Below are 17,780 nucleotides of genomic sequence, written 5' to 3'. Positions count from 1 at the left end.
AAAAAAAAGCAACAGGAACAACTGTTAGCTCTGAAGAGGAAATGTGATAACATTTTCTTATTGTTATCCAGAATGACATAGGATAGATGTGGAAACCCATCTCTGATTTTTTCCAGATGTCTGTGGAGCCGTGTAAGCATTCCAGCTTTGTTTTATGTGGATGCGTATTCTGTGAACTTCCTTGCTCAGAATTTTCTTTTTTATCATGCATGAGAGAATTTTGACAATGTTTCAGTGAGGACATGAAAAGTCATAAAAACAATTTTAAAATTCATGTATCACAGGTGTTGTGCAATCTAACTTGGGGAAAGGCTGTTGAGAGAATGGGGTGGTAATGAACAGGTGGCATTTCACTCTCCAGGCAACGCGATTTCATGAGCTGAAATTTACTTTGGCTAAAAGTCCTCATAAAAATGTGAAATGATGAGAGTACAGTAGTAGAAGATAGGGCCAGCCCTCTGTGGCTCCAGAACTACTACACTGGGGAGAATCAGGCTCACACCTATATGCCAACAAGACAAACCTGACCTCAGCCAATCCCCAGAAGTTTTCATTTACAAACTGCATAAAATTCTTAATGACACTTAGAGGTGGGACTGGAAGGTGGCATTTCCCTCCCCCAAATCTTCTTGAGGCAAGAACTGCATGAGTAGTAGCCTCAAGGACTGCAGAAAAGCAAGGCCATCATGGACTCTGAGCTGCTTAACCAGAGACTGGTGGACAATGTGCCTGTATATTTGCTGACTTTGCCCCCCACTTTCATTCATCCCCTCCTCCTGCACCTTTCATGACTACTGAGCATCTGACCAAGAAGTACAAGTTCAATAAACCATTGCTGTTCAATATCTCCATTCTGCAGATAACACTGATTTACTGTGTGACAGTATATACGCGCTGCAGATATACGTGCTGCAGATAACAATACTGGAATTATTTCCATTTTGATAATAAAATCACTGACTTCTTTTTTTCTGTTAGATCTCAAAGTATTGCATCCCCTGTAATCTTGCCTGTTTTATACCTCTCTGCACATTTTTGGAAGGATCCATACTTGGAGTCAAGTAAATTGAGCTTCTACGCCATTGCCCACCACAGAGCGCCTTTCTTCCTCACTCGTGCTTACAGTTTTTTTAACTTTGGACAATTTCATGAAATTCAATTTTCTTCTTGAAAAAACAGTGCTGAAATGTCTCCCTCCTTGCTTAGCGAGGTTGCCTAACCGGGTAATTCAATCAGCCTGATTCCTGAAATTGCACAGGTTGCTGTGCAGTACTAAAACTTAATAATCACAGAAAGCTACTGCTGCAATGAATGAGGTCCCTGAAGATGAAAATGTGCATGCGTGTTTATATAAACAGAAATAAATTAAGCACAATCTGACAGTAGTTTAAAAGGCATCCCTTGCCCCTGTCACACAGCACCAACTGTTAGTGTTTCTGCTAGTCTTGTACTTTTACTCTTTGGCAAATGTAAAACATCAGATAGTCAAGAATAAGGTAAAGGATAACTATGAAATATTGGGAACTGGGAAACCAGAAGTGTTACAAAGATGGAACTGTTGCCACCACCACATCAGCTTCAATTATTTTTTTACTCTTGCGATGTTTGGCTGGGGTACCAGCTGCAATCAGGGAGTCCCTACCTCACACTTACATGTATACAGAAAATGTGAGCCACAAAACCCATTTTTATCTCCTCTCTGTTAAAACAAAGGGAGAAAAAAATGTCCAGGCATAAACAAGACTTTCACCAGTATGTCTTGCGATTCCACAAGTTTTATACTGCAGCTGTGTTTAATTAGCATTAGACCACCACACCCTGCAGGTGGATGTAAGATTTTTAGGACCATTAAAATCCAGCTCGGCACCTAAACTAAGGACTGTATTTCTAAGAACGATGGTAAATTGCTAGATTCTACAATGAAGCCTGTTCTGGGTATAATTTGAGTCCTTTGACATTTGTATGGAGGAGGTAAGAACATGGGTCCTCTCATGAAACATTACATTATTCACAGATAAACCTGTGGGGGCCTAGAAAAATCAGGAATTTCCTGGAACCTCTTATTTAGCCATCTGTAGCATCATCAAAAAACCCCAGGGTCGCAATCCATGACCAGGTCAAACTCTGCTGGCTCTAAAGGATGAGCTAAAATTCATCCTTTTGCATTTCAGTGTTCTAAAATTGTATGCCAAAAAGACCCTGAAAAAGAATTTGCTATATGACATATCTTAGCCATAATGACTTTGTAAGTAAGGTGATGCATGAACCAAAAATGCATAAAATGTTATCAGTTCTTATCACTGTGTCCTTTGCATTGGGGGCTGGCTGTCTTCTTTTGAAATGTATGAATGTATACATAACAGAAAAATACTGGTAAGATCTTTTATTAAGTAATGTACTCTGAATTACATTATTCCCAGTTCCCCTCAGGAAAGGACTGAAGTTCTGTTTTTATTGAGAATAACTTTTCTCTCTTCTACAGACTATGGTAATAAATTGAGGGTAATACACCTGAAAAAAGCTTGAGAAGAGTCTTATCAGCCACTGGCTGGAGTGCATCATAAATGCTTTTCAGTGTTTCACACTACTTCAGTGTGAAAATAGTGTTAAAATTTTTTTCAGTTTTAAAATAGGCATTTGGCATCACTGATGATATCTGGAAATCAAGTTCATTCTCTGGTCACTGGACTTTGAAAGACAGTATATTCTACTCTCCTTATTTCTAGACACATAGAAATAGGATTACAGTTTTGTCGTGAAACATTCATTTACTACAACTTTTACTGATGCTGTTGAAAATCTTCCTGGTTTTGGTCTCGATGATGACTATAACATTTCTGGAATTCAGATTATTGATTCCTTTAAACAAATCCTTAAAGGAATGTAGTACGACAAAATTGGTCAGTAGATACAGTATATGTGGATGGAAATGGTACAATGCTCCAGATTCAGATATGAGGAAAATGCTAGAGTTGTAATGAAACGAAAGAGGGATGCTTAAGACTTTGGAAATCAAGTCTACCCTTCTAAAGTCATCTAATGAGTTCTCTTCCTTCCAAAGATGTGAAGGGTATTTTTTTTTCTTTTGTGAGTGTTAAGGAATTTTTCTGATTTTGCTCTGTGTTAAACATCATCCCGAAGAGCAAGAAATTGGCCAGGGGACGCAGGAGGCCTGCCTGGTTGAGCAGGGAGCTTCTGAACAAGCTCAAGTGGAAGAAGGAAGTTTACACTCAGTGGAAGAATGGCCTAACCCCTTGGGAAGATTACAAGAATGCTGCCAGAGTGTGCAGGGATGAAACAAGGAAAGCCAGGGCCGCCTTGGAACTAAACCTGGCAAGGGATGTCAAGCTCAACAGGAAGGGCTTCTTCAGGTATATTGGAGGCAAAAGGAAGACCAGAGAAGCTGTGGGCCCACTGTTGAATGAGACAGGAGCCATGATGATGGAGGATGTGGAGAAGGCGGAGTTATTGAATGCCTTCTTTGCGTCAGTCTTTACTACCCGACTGAGCCCTCAGGAGTCCCAGGCATTGTAGAAAGTAACGGGGAAAGAGGAAGACTTCCCCTGGGTTGAGGAGGATCAACTGAGGGACCAGTTAGGTCAATTAGATATTCACAAGAACATGGGCCCTGATGGGATGCACCCGAGAGGGCTGAGGGAGCTGGCAGAGGTCATTGCTGCCACTCTCCACCATCTTTGAAAGGTCCTGGAGAACAGGCGAGGTGCCTCAGGACTGGAGGAAAGCCAATGTCACTCCAGTCTTCAAAAAGGGCAAGAAGGAGGGCCCGGGGAACTACAGGCCGGTCAGCCTCACCTCCATCCCTGGAAAGATGATGGAACAGCTTGATCTGGGCGTCATCTCAAGGCATGTGGAGGAAAAGGCAGCTAGGCTATCAGAAGTACTCAGCATGGATTCACCAAGGGGAAATCATGCCTGACTAATCTGATAGCCTTCTATGATGGTGTGACTGGATGGATAGATGAGGGAAGAGGGGTAGATGTGGTCTACCTTGACTTCAGCAAGGCGTTCAACACGGTCTCCCACAGCATCCTCATAGGGAAGCTTAGGAAGAGTGAGTTAGATGAATGGACAGTAAGGTGGATAGAAAACTGGTTGCAAGACAGAGCTCAGAGGGTTGTGGTTAGGGGCGCAGAGTCTAGTTGGAGGTCAGTGACAAGTGGTGTTCCCCAGGGGTCAGTACTGGGTCCAGTCATGTTCAATATATTCATCAACGACTTGGATGAGGGGATAGAGTGCACCCTCAGCAAGTTTGCTGATGATACAAAGCTGGGAGGGGTGGCTGACACACCAGAAGGCTGTGCCGCCATACAGAGAGACCTGGACAGGCTGGAGAGTTGGGCAGAGAGGAATCTTATGAAATTCAATAAGGGCAAGTGTAGGGTGCTGCACCTGGGGAGGAATAACCCCATGCAGCAGTACAGGTTGGGGGCTGACCTGCTGGAGAGCAGCTCTGTAGAAAGAGACCTGGGAGTCCTGGTGGACAACAGGATGACCATGAGCCAGCAATGTGCCCTTGTGGCCAAGAAGGCCAATGGCATACTGGGGTGCATCAAGAAGAGTGTGGCCAGCAGGTCAAGGGAGGTCATCCTCCCCCTCTACTCTGCCTTGGTGAGGCTGCACCTGGAGTACTGCGTCCAGTTCTGGGCTCCCCAGCTCAAGAAGGACAGGGAACTGCTGGAGAGGGTGCAGCATAGGGCTACCAAGATGATTAGGGGACTGGAACACCTCTCTTATGAAGAAAGACTGAGGGAATTTGGTCTCTTTAGTCTGGAAAAAAGACGGTTGAGGGGGGACCTGATCAACGCTTATAAATACTTAAAGGGTGGGTGCCAGGAGGATGGGGCCAGGCTCTTTTCAGTGGTGCCCAGTGACAGGACAAGAGGTAACGGGCACAAACTTGAGTATAGGAAGTTCCACCTAAACATGAGGAGGAACTTCTTTACCTTGAGAGTGGCAGAGCACTGGCACAGGCTGCCCAGAGAGGTGGTGGAGTCTCCATCTCTGTAGACATTCAAAACCCGCCTGGACGCGTTCCTGTGCAACCTGCTCTAAGGTGTCCCTCCTCTGGCAGGGGGGTTGGGCTAGATGATCTCCAGAGGTCCCTTCCAACCCTATGATTCTATGATTCTATGACTCTATGATTCTATGACAGATGTGCTGCACATTATTTATGCAAAAGGTGTAAGGCATCCTGTGTGGTTATTGATTCAGACTTGTGTATCTGGCAGAAATTGAAGTGAATTTTAAGACAGATTTTCCATTTGGAAGTAAACTAGAAGTGTGCGAGTTCACATTTTATTTGACCCAGGTTTAGGACTATGTTCTAATACACTGACACAGGAGAGCCCACAGAAGCATTTAAAGTCCATGTCTGCGAAAAAAAACATTTTTTCCCAGATGGCTCTAAGCCATATTTAGGCAAGCGATGCCTTTTGCTTTGTTTCATGGGGTGATTTGTTTTACGTCGGAGATTCCATGGAACAGCTCAGTAAACCCTGTCCTTGCAACTTGAGGTTAACCTTGAGTTGAGACTTGGCTTTTGTCCTGAGCAGCCTCCAACCCAAGCTACCCAGGGGAGCCCACCCACTAGGGGTGCTGCACCGCCAGGGACCACCCCTCATAGCTGCCACCCCCAGGCACGACACCTCGCCTGTGCTTGCAGCTGAGATGCCCAGCTCGTGGTCCAGCCATGGCAGAGTGGCTGTGGTGAGCAGCTGTCATCACCTCCACTCAAATTTGCTGTTCACTTCCCAGCTGAGACCCAGGTCATGCTGCTGACGTAAAGCATCAAGAGGCACAGAAGGCTGAAGCCCAAGGGCTCAGATTCAGGGATCAAAACCCCCTCAAACTTACAATGTGGGCACAGGCACATGCAAAGGCTCACAGTATCACACTAACGAATCAGGTTTTCCAGAAATACTCAAAATGATTACATGATGAAGAGCGATACATAAAGATGTCAACAGCCAAACAGAAGAGACAGATCCTCAGAAATAAAGTGAAATATTCTCAGTGGAAAGGATTTGTCTAAACAGTGTCCAACACACAAATATATAGTTTCCTATTCCTGAACATTGATTCTACAGCAAGACTCCCCAGTAAAATATTTGTTTTACAGTGATCGGAATGATCAATAAGGGAACATTTCAACATGGTGCTCTACACCAGTCCAGAGGTGCTGGTTGCTTAAAGCACTTTGGTGTTGGTCCTTACACACCCCATACTTCTGGAGCAAAACACTGCCAATGAGCCAAGATAACCACTGCAACAGGAGGGCTGGTTTCAGTGGGAAGATCTAACGCTGCAGACAAGTTTTCTTACTGTGACTGTTTGCGTGAGCAGCCTGTTTCTGACTTTGCCGGTCTTCAAAAACTTTTCACAATATGAAAACAAGCTTTCTAGTAATTTGGGACTTAAAAGCAGTTGGCAATGCACGCTGTCTGGTAGGATTTTCATAGGAAGGTTGAGCGTATAGCTAGGGGACACGTGAGGGAGTGGCTAATTCCAAAAATATAGAAGGCTACTCTTTGCTCGTTTGCTTCTTAATTTACTAAGAGCACTAACCAAGAGTATAAATCAGCAAAACAGTTACTCTCTTCTGTCTTCATTTCCTTCACACATACGTTCTGCTCTCCTCTCTTATTCAAGTTTTATCAAGTGCCTTCTTCACAGCTGGCCTTGATTTCTTCCTTACATTTGCTACTTCAGCTCTTACCCTTAAGAGGGCAGAGGGAGACAGACAACAGCTACTTGATGTCTCCTACCAGCAGCCCCCAAAACAAGGTGATGGTGACAGTCACCCTTCTTTTCTACTGCCCTGCAGTCAGGTGTACTCAACCTAGCTACAACTGGGACACAAAAAAGAAAACCATCCAAGTCTGCATCACAGCATCAGCAGGTGTGCTGGGTGTTTCCTCAGGTGCAATCTAAGAACAGCTTTGGAAGTCCACCACCTTCAGAAATAAGCAGTACGCCACATGAGCCACCCAGCAGTTTCCAGCTCTTCTCTCCAATGCAAATCTGACTGTCAAAACCACAAACTGAGTGGCAGTGAGAAGGATCATGTCCTATGTCAGGTTCTCTTAAACGGAGGAACGCAGTCGAGTATGCTAACATCATTACAAAGTCATTATATACAATATAGAGAAGGTGTTATATATCAGGGCTGAAAATGAGTATTTAGACTATTGCTCAATTTTCTCATGGCAGCATGTGAGTCCAGAAATAAAGACTCCATAAACACAACTTTCCGAACTGCTAGGCACTAACACCCAGCAGGAAATTAAGCAGGACTTATCATACATGCCTAAGAAGCAATTACAGAAGCTTCTGTTTCCCCAGTCAAAAATTTCCTGGCTGCATAAAGTTGCACTAGAAGTGTTGATGAAATGTTGACATTCAATGTGTACTGAATTAAAGGAAAATTAACTTTCATGTGCAGAATAAACTATTGTTGCAAGTTTCTGGTGAGGCAAAGAAAAAGCACGCTAACACCTTTGACTGATTAAAAGATTATCACAGGATGTGTTCCACATGCTGTACATGTTTTACTCTTGGAAACACTGATGTGACGGTCAGCAATGGTCACTGGTAATACTGTACAACCACACGCATTTCTAGGACCTTGTATAATGACCGTATTTGTGCCACCACAACCTGCTCTCACAGCAGTTTTTATGGCTAAGCATTCCTTTTAGTCCCAAGTTCTCCGTGACTCCACAGAAAAATTCCTTTTCACATATTTAATGACTCAGACACTGCATATCACCTATGCAAGAAACTGCACACTGTGAAACCAGAGAATGATAGGAACTACGTTAACTTTCTTTTTTCTCAACTTCATTTCTGTCTTTTGTCAAGTTTCCAGAGGTACTTGCCATGTGAAGTAGTATGACAGGAGCTTTGGCTATGAATGCTCTGCTGCAATCCACGTGTGCACAACTTGTGCTAATCTCTGCAGAACTTTCCCTCTCTCAGTGGAGATTTGGATAAGTGGTTACTCGTTACTTCTAAGCTCATTATTCTGCAGGGATAGACACTGATAAGTGGGAAGCTCTGAAAAAAAACCCTATTATCATTATTCTTTCAGCTGTGGCATCTCCATAAGCCCCAAGCCACACAGCTGACTCCTGCTGCAGGTCATATAGAACACACCACAGAACAGGAAAACTTTTCAAGAGGAGTTTACAAGCTAAGGCAAAGTAGGGTTTTTTTCAGTCCACATGGCACTGGGCAAATGGAATTACCATGAAGAGACAGTCTTACTGCTTGGGATAAGAAGAACGAAATCCATATATTGACTTTTAATAAAGAACACTAGTTTTCACAGCTCCCTTTAATTTTTATGGAGTTATATTAACCTGCATTCTGGAAACATTTTCAGCTTCTCATATGCCCAGCTCTTAGTATCTTGCTAATAATACAAGCAACAGAGCTCTAGATAGCTTGGTGAGGATGTGCCACAAAACCAAAACACATGAAGTAACCGATCTCTCATAAAAACCGAACAAAAAGTCTTTCCAGGTAATTAGCTTTCTTTACTGATTTAATAATCAATAAAGACTATAGCTCAGAACTTCAAAAATATGTAGGTATCTCAATCCCATTAAAACTGGACTTTCATATTCTGGGATTTAGTATTGTCAGTCTTACGTGGCTGCTGGAGAGCATGCAGCATCTGTACAATCTCTTCTATTAAAATATTGGCATATAATTTTTTTTTCCCCACTGACCACCACTGCCCACTCTGGAACTAATCTAGTTAAACATCTAACACTGTAAATTTGTACTTTATTTGCTGTAGTAGACATCACAGGCTCAGACAATGTCAAGTTCAACACATATATCCCGTCAATGAAAGGTTATTCTGACTCTCCTGCAGTAATGCATCTGGTTCTTTCATCCTACAAAAGCTTTGCTATGCTGGATATTCCACAGTTATTCTTGAAACAGAAGCTCATTTTGGAACCTTGTCCTCTTGCCCCTTGTACAGACACCACACAAGCACAATCTGACAACTTCTGTGATAGTAGAAAGAACTGTTTCTGAAACATTTAAAAGCATTTTTTTACTCTGACTTTGGATCATAATCTTTGAGATGACACAGAAAAATATGATTAAAATGCAGCTGTCTGGCAAGATAATGCCCACTCTTAACGGAATAAAGGTTTGCTTTTAAACATACGTTTTCAACCTGAGATAACCTTACAAATGACATCTATTTTAGTTTCAACTACAATAGCCCAAGGCAATTGCTGAAGAGACTAAACACTTTAGTTTCAACACATCTCAGAGTAAAGAAATGTGAGAAAATGCAGGTATGAGGTCAAAAGAAGGGCTCAGGTTTGAGGTGGACCCTTGAATGCTGAAATGAAGAATTCATTAAACAAAAAAGGAACAGTATTTTATGCGCACAATGGACGTGACTGAAGATCTCATAACCCTGCAGCTAAACCCGTTGTTTGGGAAGTGCCTTGAGCATCTGCCTGGTCCATGCAGAATGGATGTGTTCATTAAGGAAGAATGAGCTGATTTGCCTGGGACATAACACCGTTTTACTTGGGCACTGTATAATGTGGGTAAACGACAAGATGATGACAAGAGTCCATGAGGTATGCTCAAACTCCAGGGAGGAGCTGGGCCAGTAAGTCATGGTATTTGAAAGACCTGCGTGCATCTGCCATCCACCTTTGAAACAGAAATATGAAACTCTGTATGAAATCTCTTAATATTTTGCCCCATTATAAGTAAAAACAGCATCTTTATTTCCAATGGGTTAATAAATACAACTAGAAATCATGGAATCATAGAATCGTTTAGGTTGGAAAAGACCTATACGATCATCAAGCCCAACTGTAAAACTAACACTGCCAAGTCCACCACTAAACCATGCCCCTAAGCACTAAATCAACAAATCTTTTAAATACTTCCAGGGATGGTGACTAAACCACTTCCCTGGGCAGTCTGTTCCAATGCTTTACTACCCTTTCAGTGAAGAATTTTTTCCTAATATCCAATCTAAACCTCCCCTGGTGCAACTTGAGGCTATTTCCTCTTGTCCTATCACTTGTTACTTGGGAGAAGAGACCAATCCCCACCTCACTTCATCCTCCTTTCAGGTACTTGTAGAGAGCGATAGGTCTCCTCTCAGCCTCCTTTTCTCCAGGCTAAACAACTCCAGTTCCCTCAGCTGCTCCTCATAAGACTTGTGCTGTAGACCCCTCACCGGATTCGTTGTCCTTCTCTGAAGGTACTCTCCAGTACCTCAATGTCTTTTTTGTGGTGAGGAGCCCAACACTGAACACAGTATTTGAAATGCGGCCTCATCAGTGCTGAGTACAGGTGAACAATCATTTCCCTAGTCCTGCTGGCCACGCTATTTCTGATACAGGCTGGGATGCTATTGGCCTTCTTGGCCACCAAGGCACATTGCTGGCTTATATTCATATCAAATACAATAGCCTTTACAGATGCAGTACGTTTCAAAACCAGCCCAACCTTAAAAGCATACTCAGGAGGGTATAAAAGACATAAAATCTCACCAGGTATATAGGAAAAAGTAATTATTCATGCATATGAAAGGTCAGCTGGAGTCCCAGTTCTGAGCTTTCAATAAATGGTGAAACTTAATTTATTTGTACTGGGTATTTCTGCTTCCTAATATAACCCAAAACCTCAGGGACACGCTTGTAGTAATGCAAACACAGGATGGTCTTTCAGCCAAGAAATCATTTCAAAATTTATCTAAAGCAGAAAGTTATTATGATTCCACAATGGTGGCATGCATTTGTTTGACATTCCCTCGGCATACCGGGGACAGAGAAGTATCTGAATTTAGTTCCCATGATCTAACAGAGAAGCTATCTATGCAACTTGGTGCTTTAAGCCTATTCTCCCTTTTTCTACACGTAACCATTTTGTAAACAAAGCACCCAAAACTATACACAGTAAACAAATGCAGAGATTCATAGAAAGTCTTTAGAAAGATTTCAAGGTATCTGTTTCACCTCCATCAGTTCTATTATTTGATGTATAAGAAAAATACCCAGAAATACCTGGAATGCCCCTGTTGGTATTGTAACAAACACTGAATACAAACTTAATTAGTGAATAGTTGAAACACTTTTAGTTGCATTTCTCATGGACTAAAATACTGTTCTGAAAAAATAAGCATTTCAGTAGATCCATTTGCAGAATTCAAGACCAAGAGATGATAGAGTCAGCACACAAAAAAAACAAACCATGGATATAGTCCACTACAAGGAAGAGAAAAAGAAATTGGAGCATTTTTACAGACTGACTGAAGACAAGAAGAGGATACACTTACAGAGGAGTAGTATGATGAGGAATAATTTCACTAATATATTGGAACTAAAGTTTAAATGACAATCATGGAAAACATTTCTGCTGGTGGAAATGCTGTTGTTAAGGATGTTTAAAATTAGTCCTAGGAAAGAACGATAGCGTGCATACTGAAGGATGAGACTCCATATTACCTTGTGATCTAATTTTCAATTGCCTGTCTCACAGATTCTATACTCAAAAGACGTTACCTAATCTAATGATCAGAATTTTATTCCATCAGAAGTACAAATGTAATAATGGAATTGTAGTACTGCATGAATACTGCTACATCTCAAAATCAGATTCTGTGTTACATGGAGATATCATCAGTGAAACAAGACTGACTACCTAAGTCTTGATGGCTTAAGAAGATTAGTGCAGCTCACCCTTTCTGTATTTCTTCTTTTCCTTTCCTATATGAACTCTGATTTAAAAAAGAAACTATCTGGGAGGTATTCAATGTTAGTTCCATACAATGCAGCTCTGGCTAACCAGAAATCTTTCATTAAGCTAAACAAGGAGTTCTAACAATCACATTTTATTAGTGCTAGGCAATACTCAAAAGGCTCCAAAGGAACAAGGACCCTCTGTTGGCTAAACATTTTTAAACACCTCTATCAACCCACTAATATATGTCTCCTATGTATCTTAGAGAATGCTGTAGCATTTTGTAGTCACCCTGAAAGAGTGAGCTCTAAAAGAGGGAGGGGATGAAGAAAATAACAAACTGAAGAAGGTAAACATTCCAGGACTTACTTATCCTAAAGACTATCTATGAGCTGATTTGGAATAAATTATGTCCAGGATAAGAGCAGAATATTTCAAAATGAGCCTGAAATGCTACGTGTCTGCTTTGCTCTTGCGGAGGGCCCAAATTAAACTGCTTCTAGATGTAAAAGATAAAGGGATGGTTGTTCTTCATTTCCAAAATGAAACTATAACTGTATAAGGTTTAAGAGGTGATAGTCTGTATCACACCTCTAATTTAAACATTTTTCAAGTGTTTCTATTTCCAAAATGAAAATATTTTCAGAGGCTTTAATACAGCTGTGTGAAAAGAAAAACTAAAACCAGAAAATGATCTTTTGATTCAGAAGTTGGCATTTGAACATACTCAAACTAACCTACAGAATTTGAAGACAAAGGTATACGCCCCTCACTCATTTCTGAAACTGTTAGGAGTTAGATTTTTAACTACACAAAGGCAACAAATTCCAAAAATACAGAATTAATTAGAAACACTTATTCATTCATTTTTTGAGGTTAAAATTAGGGAGCTATAGAATCCGCTTTAATTTCCCTGCAGGATGAAAGCAACAGCGGGACCACACGAAAATTTCACATACTTCATAATAGAAAAAATAAGCAGTTAAACATAAACTAAAATGATTGCAACATTTTTTCTCCTTTCTGCTATTACACTTTTTCCCTTTCCCCCTTGTATTGTCTTTTTATTCGGCCTAGAAAGTAGGGTACCAAAAGTGCACATTTACACTACTTGCTCTCACCTCATTTACATGAGGGCAATATACGGTTTAATTTATTTAAACTCAGGGAGATATAACGATTCCAGAAAAATCAAAACAAAGGTTAAATTTAAAGAAAAAAGTGAACATTTTAGTATATCCAAAACCCCTTAAAGGTGGTATTTGCAGATGGCCCCTTTAAGAGAGGCCTCAAGCAAATTGGGAGAGAGAATCCAGAACAGACTTGATGATAAATAAACCATTTTCAAAAAAAAAAAAAAAAGGTAAACTTAGATTTCCATTTTAATGTAGGAATGTTCACCTAAATAAAGAGGGGATTAGAAAAAATAGTCTTCTGCAAAAAAGGATTTGTGGGTTACAGTGTGAGACGATGCTACCGTTGCAAAAAGTACCATAGAGTAATACATCAACAGGGAGTGTCACTTGCAGACGCTTTGGTAAATTGTTAAATTAAACTCTCAGATTAAATACTGCCAAGCTTTAGGCACTGAACTTCAAGAAATATCTGGACCACTCGGAGAAAAGAGAGGTAGACCAACATGGTCTTATCCTCCACAAAGACAAAACTAATCTCCTTCCTAGGAAACAACCCACAGGGAAACGTTGGAGGGACTGATGTTGTATAAAGAGAAGAGAATGAGAGAAAAGAGTACATATGACAGACATGACTGCAGCTTGCAAATACAGAAGCGGTAAGCATAAAGCCTAACAGAAAGTTTTTCTCCATTTGCACATCAGGCTGAAGAAGGAAGAAAGGATATTTTGACTAATAGGAGAACAACTTACTAATCTTAAGCATCAGAAGAGACTGCAGAATATTTCCAGTGGGGCACATAGGGCTTAAGAATAAGACAAAGAGCTGTAAAAAAATGTTTTATTAATAGTCAATCTGGGTCCAGACAGGGAAACAGAAAACTCCGGTCTTCCAGTCTACACTTCTGTACTTCGTACTGAGTGAAAAGAGTTGAATAAACATTAACAGCTAACTCTAAAATGCAGAGACCATAACACTGTGCAGACACGATGGGCACGGTGCTGTCATTTCTCCAGCTATGGCTTAGCACACTGCTGTAGTCAATTTTGCAAAGCATTATTCATATAGCTGGGGAACAGGAAATACAGTGGGGCTGTGTCACCAAATAATTACAAGCAGAAGTACTACCAAAGTACTTTCTGGAGTGAGAATTCAGTCTTCTCCTCACCTACACAGTACCACGTATACTCTGGTGCCATTTAATGACAATAATTGATCTTATTGCCTGATCTAGCAAAGGCCTTGGCTTTTTCTGTCCCCTTCATTCACAACAGTCTTTATACCTTCTTTAACTTCTCCTTCAGCACCCTGGGATCCAGCATCCATAATGCCAGTATCACGTTTCCCTCTTCATTAGTCTCACCTGAAGCTCACCGACTATAGCCATACCAGTAATCTAAATGGTGCCAGTTTACTCCACAAGCATATTCAGGCACTGAAATTCAACAGCTGATTTTTTCATATTGCTAAACAGCTAAAACAATCTCAAAACAACTTTGGCCAGCCAACTTCTCTCCCAAACCAGTCAAGCACAGTTTGGGAGTTCCTGCGGGACAAATACCACTTCCAACAGGCAACTTCAAGCCACCCTTTGCACCCAGAAGGCAAAGAGAGCTTAATGGTGAGGATGTGGATCGTCTCATATCAACTGACCTCAGTGTCAGAGAGCAATCTGAGGCACATTTAATGCACTGCTACAGCCATACCCGTTGTCCTGTGGGGCCCCATGTAAGAAAATAATTATTAATGGCGGCTAGAATAGAGGCTATTGCACTCAGCAAGTGTTAATAAACAGGCAGAAATGGTACATTCTGTCTGTTTCTTCAGGAGTGGACTCTTCAGGATGAAGTAATTCTTTTAATCAGTTCCTACTGTAGATCCCAGTTCCCACCACAGGGAGACGAAAAAGCCAGTGGTTTCATCTGTGTCTTGGACAGTTAGGAACTCTCTACTCATACAAACAGTGTCTAGCTGATACAATGACTCCAATTTGAGGAAAAATAATGTATTTTTAGTGATAAGAATGTTAAAGAGATACAAGAAAGCAACTAATCCAGTTCACTCAATCAGTAGTATACATTTTTGAAAAAAAGAAAACATATTTTTAGACTCTGAAGGTCTGATTTGAACAAACAAGCCCAAGAAATTGCAGTTAAAACTGATATTTCATAAACACTATTATGCCTTTTACTTTAAGAAATGGTTTGAGTTAAAGGTGAAACGGTAATGCTCGCTCCGAGTTTCCTGAGGATTTTGTTACTTTAAGTCAAATGCTTTACTTCACATAGGGTTTCTTGTGTTGAATTGTAGTACAACTGTTTACTCAAGTGGCAGCAGCATACTCTGTGATAAATTAAATGGACATTTATCAAATGTAAGTTGACAGGTTTAAATGTTAAACGTAAGCATTGTAAGACAAGTACAAATAGTTTCTACCTGGAGGTTACATATCCAAATCACTGGATAGATATTTTAATTAACTTCTGCACAATAAAGAATGTTTGCTTCTGAATTATTGAAGAACATTTCCTGAGAGAGGAAGATACAAAATGTCATGCAATATATTTTTAAGTAGTGTTTACACATAAATAAAAATGGAAAATCCTTCTTCCCATACAAGACAGGCAAGAGAGAGACAAATACTCTTTAGAAACATAAACCTTGGGGTCTAGATTTAAACTTAAATTAAATTAACAACTTAAGAGAGTTCCATCAGACACAGGCTTAATATATGGGTAGAGGGGCTTTCATTACTATATCTCATTTTATGCTTAATATATTGAGTTATGATCTAATAACACAAACGTGTAGTCACCTCAGGTTCTCAGGGAATTTTGAGAAAGCCTAAAAGGTGAAGACATGCAACAGTCAGTGTTAAACCCACAGAAAACGCATCTCTGGTGGGAACAAAATAGTTAAATACACTTCTCTCATTTCTTAAACTTATCTAGTCTTCTTGCCCTACTAACAGTAATTCTTAAGGCTACAAGCTGGGAAACAGAAGCAGACCCACAGGGGCACAATGCTAAGTGCCTTCTCATCAACGCTTCACCTTTCGACCACTGAAGCATTTGGACATTTAAAATGCTAATAAAAACTAAAAGGTTTTACTCACAGTTAAAACCAGGTTCAATAGTTTTTCCAGCTTCAAGACTGTTTATTGTAATCTGAAAGATGATGTGCAGCAGCAGAAATGATAGACTGGTGAAACACAGAGATTTTAATAATCGTCCTGTATGCCCTAAAAGACAAAATATACATAGATATAGTTGGTGAATTTCTAAACATTGCTTAAAGGTTTTCGCTATAAAATCAGTAAAAATATCCCAAGCAAGGATATTTCTACAAGTCAGTTCCATGTTACTCATGGTTGCCCCTTAAGAGACAACATCCTAGAAAAAAATATACTTAAATTACAGTGCCTTTGAGTACCCTTTAATCACAAAACCTAATGATTGTTGCTAATGATATTTCCTTTTACTTTTTGGATTAAAAAAAACCCAACAACCATTTCTCAAGTGTCCTGATAGCAATTTTACATCAATAATAACATCACGAGGCTTACCACCACGTTACCTGGTACAAAGACAAAGTATGGATGATTCTTCCAATCTTGACAAAATAAAAACCTGTTAATCTAGTCTTTCCAAAACAAATTACATGGGAGGGGGGATAACAACACTAAAACCTCAGTTTGGCTCAGTAGTAGAGACATACTTTCAAATGAATGCTTTGCTTTGTGCAGACCGCCCTCTTCCGCTTCCTTTAGAAGTTTCTGGAAATCATTTTCAGTACACACTGAAGAATCCTGTGCCAGATACACTCGGTCATAGTTCCTCTATGATTTATGGGATATCAATAGCCAAAAGCCAATATAAAATGTTTGACGAAGACTTAGAAAATGCCTTATAAATCCTCTAGGAAACACTCAGCTTAATCACAGGCAGCCAAACTTGCAAGGTATGAATAAATAAAGTAAACCATTAGTATTTCAGAAAATATGCATCTTCAAGACTAAGTTGTATTGCTGATAAAAGAACCTACCTGACCTATCTGCAGTAAAAATTCTATTTCCAAAGTATTTTATACCTACATTTTACACCACCTGCTTCATGCATTTGAGGGGCATTTTTTTAATTTACAGGTTAAAGAACAGCACTGCTGGAATTCTTACCCAAGGTTACAAATAAAGCCAAGGCTATGGAGGGCAGAACTAGCAGAGAATACCTGGGAAATGTTCACTCTGCATGCAGCCTGTTTTGTTCATACTTATCCTGCACGTGTCTGTTTTGAGCAACTACTAGAAAGAAGACGACGGTTCATATTCTGTATCTAGCCAGGAAAACAACTTTTTGCTTTCTACATATTATCATTCAAGCATGTCATTGATGGCCCAAATGGTAGTTTATAAAGCAGAGAAGCAGATAAACATGATTCAACAATTTTAGAAAAAGTTATAGAATATTTCACTCCATTAGACTCAAAACTTTTCTTATATGATCACTATCTTGACTGCAAATTTGGAATACAAAATACCTATAATGAACTTCGCTATTGTTTTTTGTAAATAGAAAGATAAAACAATTCAAACAAAATGAAAAATGGCAAGAGAGAGCCTACGAATGAATTTCTGTGATCTGAAAAGGAAGACGCATTCCCTACATACGTGCTTGGTATGACCTATTCACTAGTCTTTAAAAAAAAGAAAAAAAAGATTTTAAATTCTTTGGATTAGAGGTAATTTTTCATTTCTCTTCTACAGAAGCTGGCCTGGTGTCCTGGCTTAGGACAACAACTTCTAAGCACTGTAAAATCATAAATTACAAAATAACTCATATTTTCAAAATCACTAGAAGAATGAATATACGACAAGCTACATGTTACTAAATCATTTG

At 40.1% G+C, this 17,780-nt stretch overlaps 1 protein-coding gene across 1 annotated transcript in view; it reads right to left on the bottom strand.

The window, feature by feature from the left end:
* The window catches only part of PIEZO2 (piezo type mechanosensitive ion channel component 2), a gene marked incomplete at both ends in the record, with an annotated part of 316,577 nt that overhangs the window by 184,259 nt on the left and 114,538 nt on the right, over positions 1–17,780 (bottom strand). Inside the window, one exon of the mRNA XM_082499215.1 lies at positions 16,001–16,126. Within this exon, the coding sequence (XP_082355341.1) occupies positions 16,001–16,126 (126 nt within the window). The remainder of the gene's footprint in view (positions 1–16,000; positions 16,127–17,780) is intronic.

Source organism: Vanellus vanellus, assembly GCF_965231255.1.
Source record: "Vanellus vanellus genome assembly, chromosome: 2".
In the NCBI taxonomy this organism is placed as follows: Eukaryota; Metazoa; Chordata; class Aves; order Charadriiformes; family Charadriidae; genus Vanellus; species Vanellus vanellus.
Note: the sequence above shows the minus strand (reverse complement) of the source record. Positions and strands in the feature narration are given on the sequence as shown.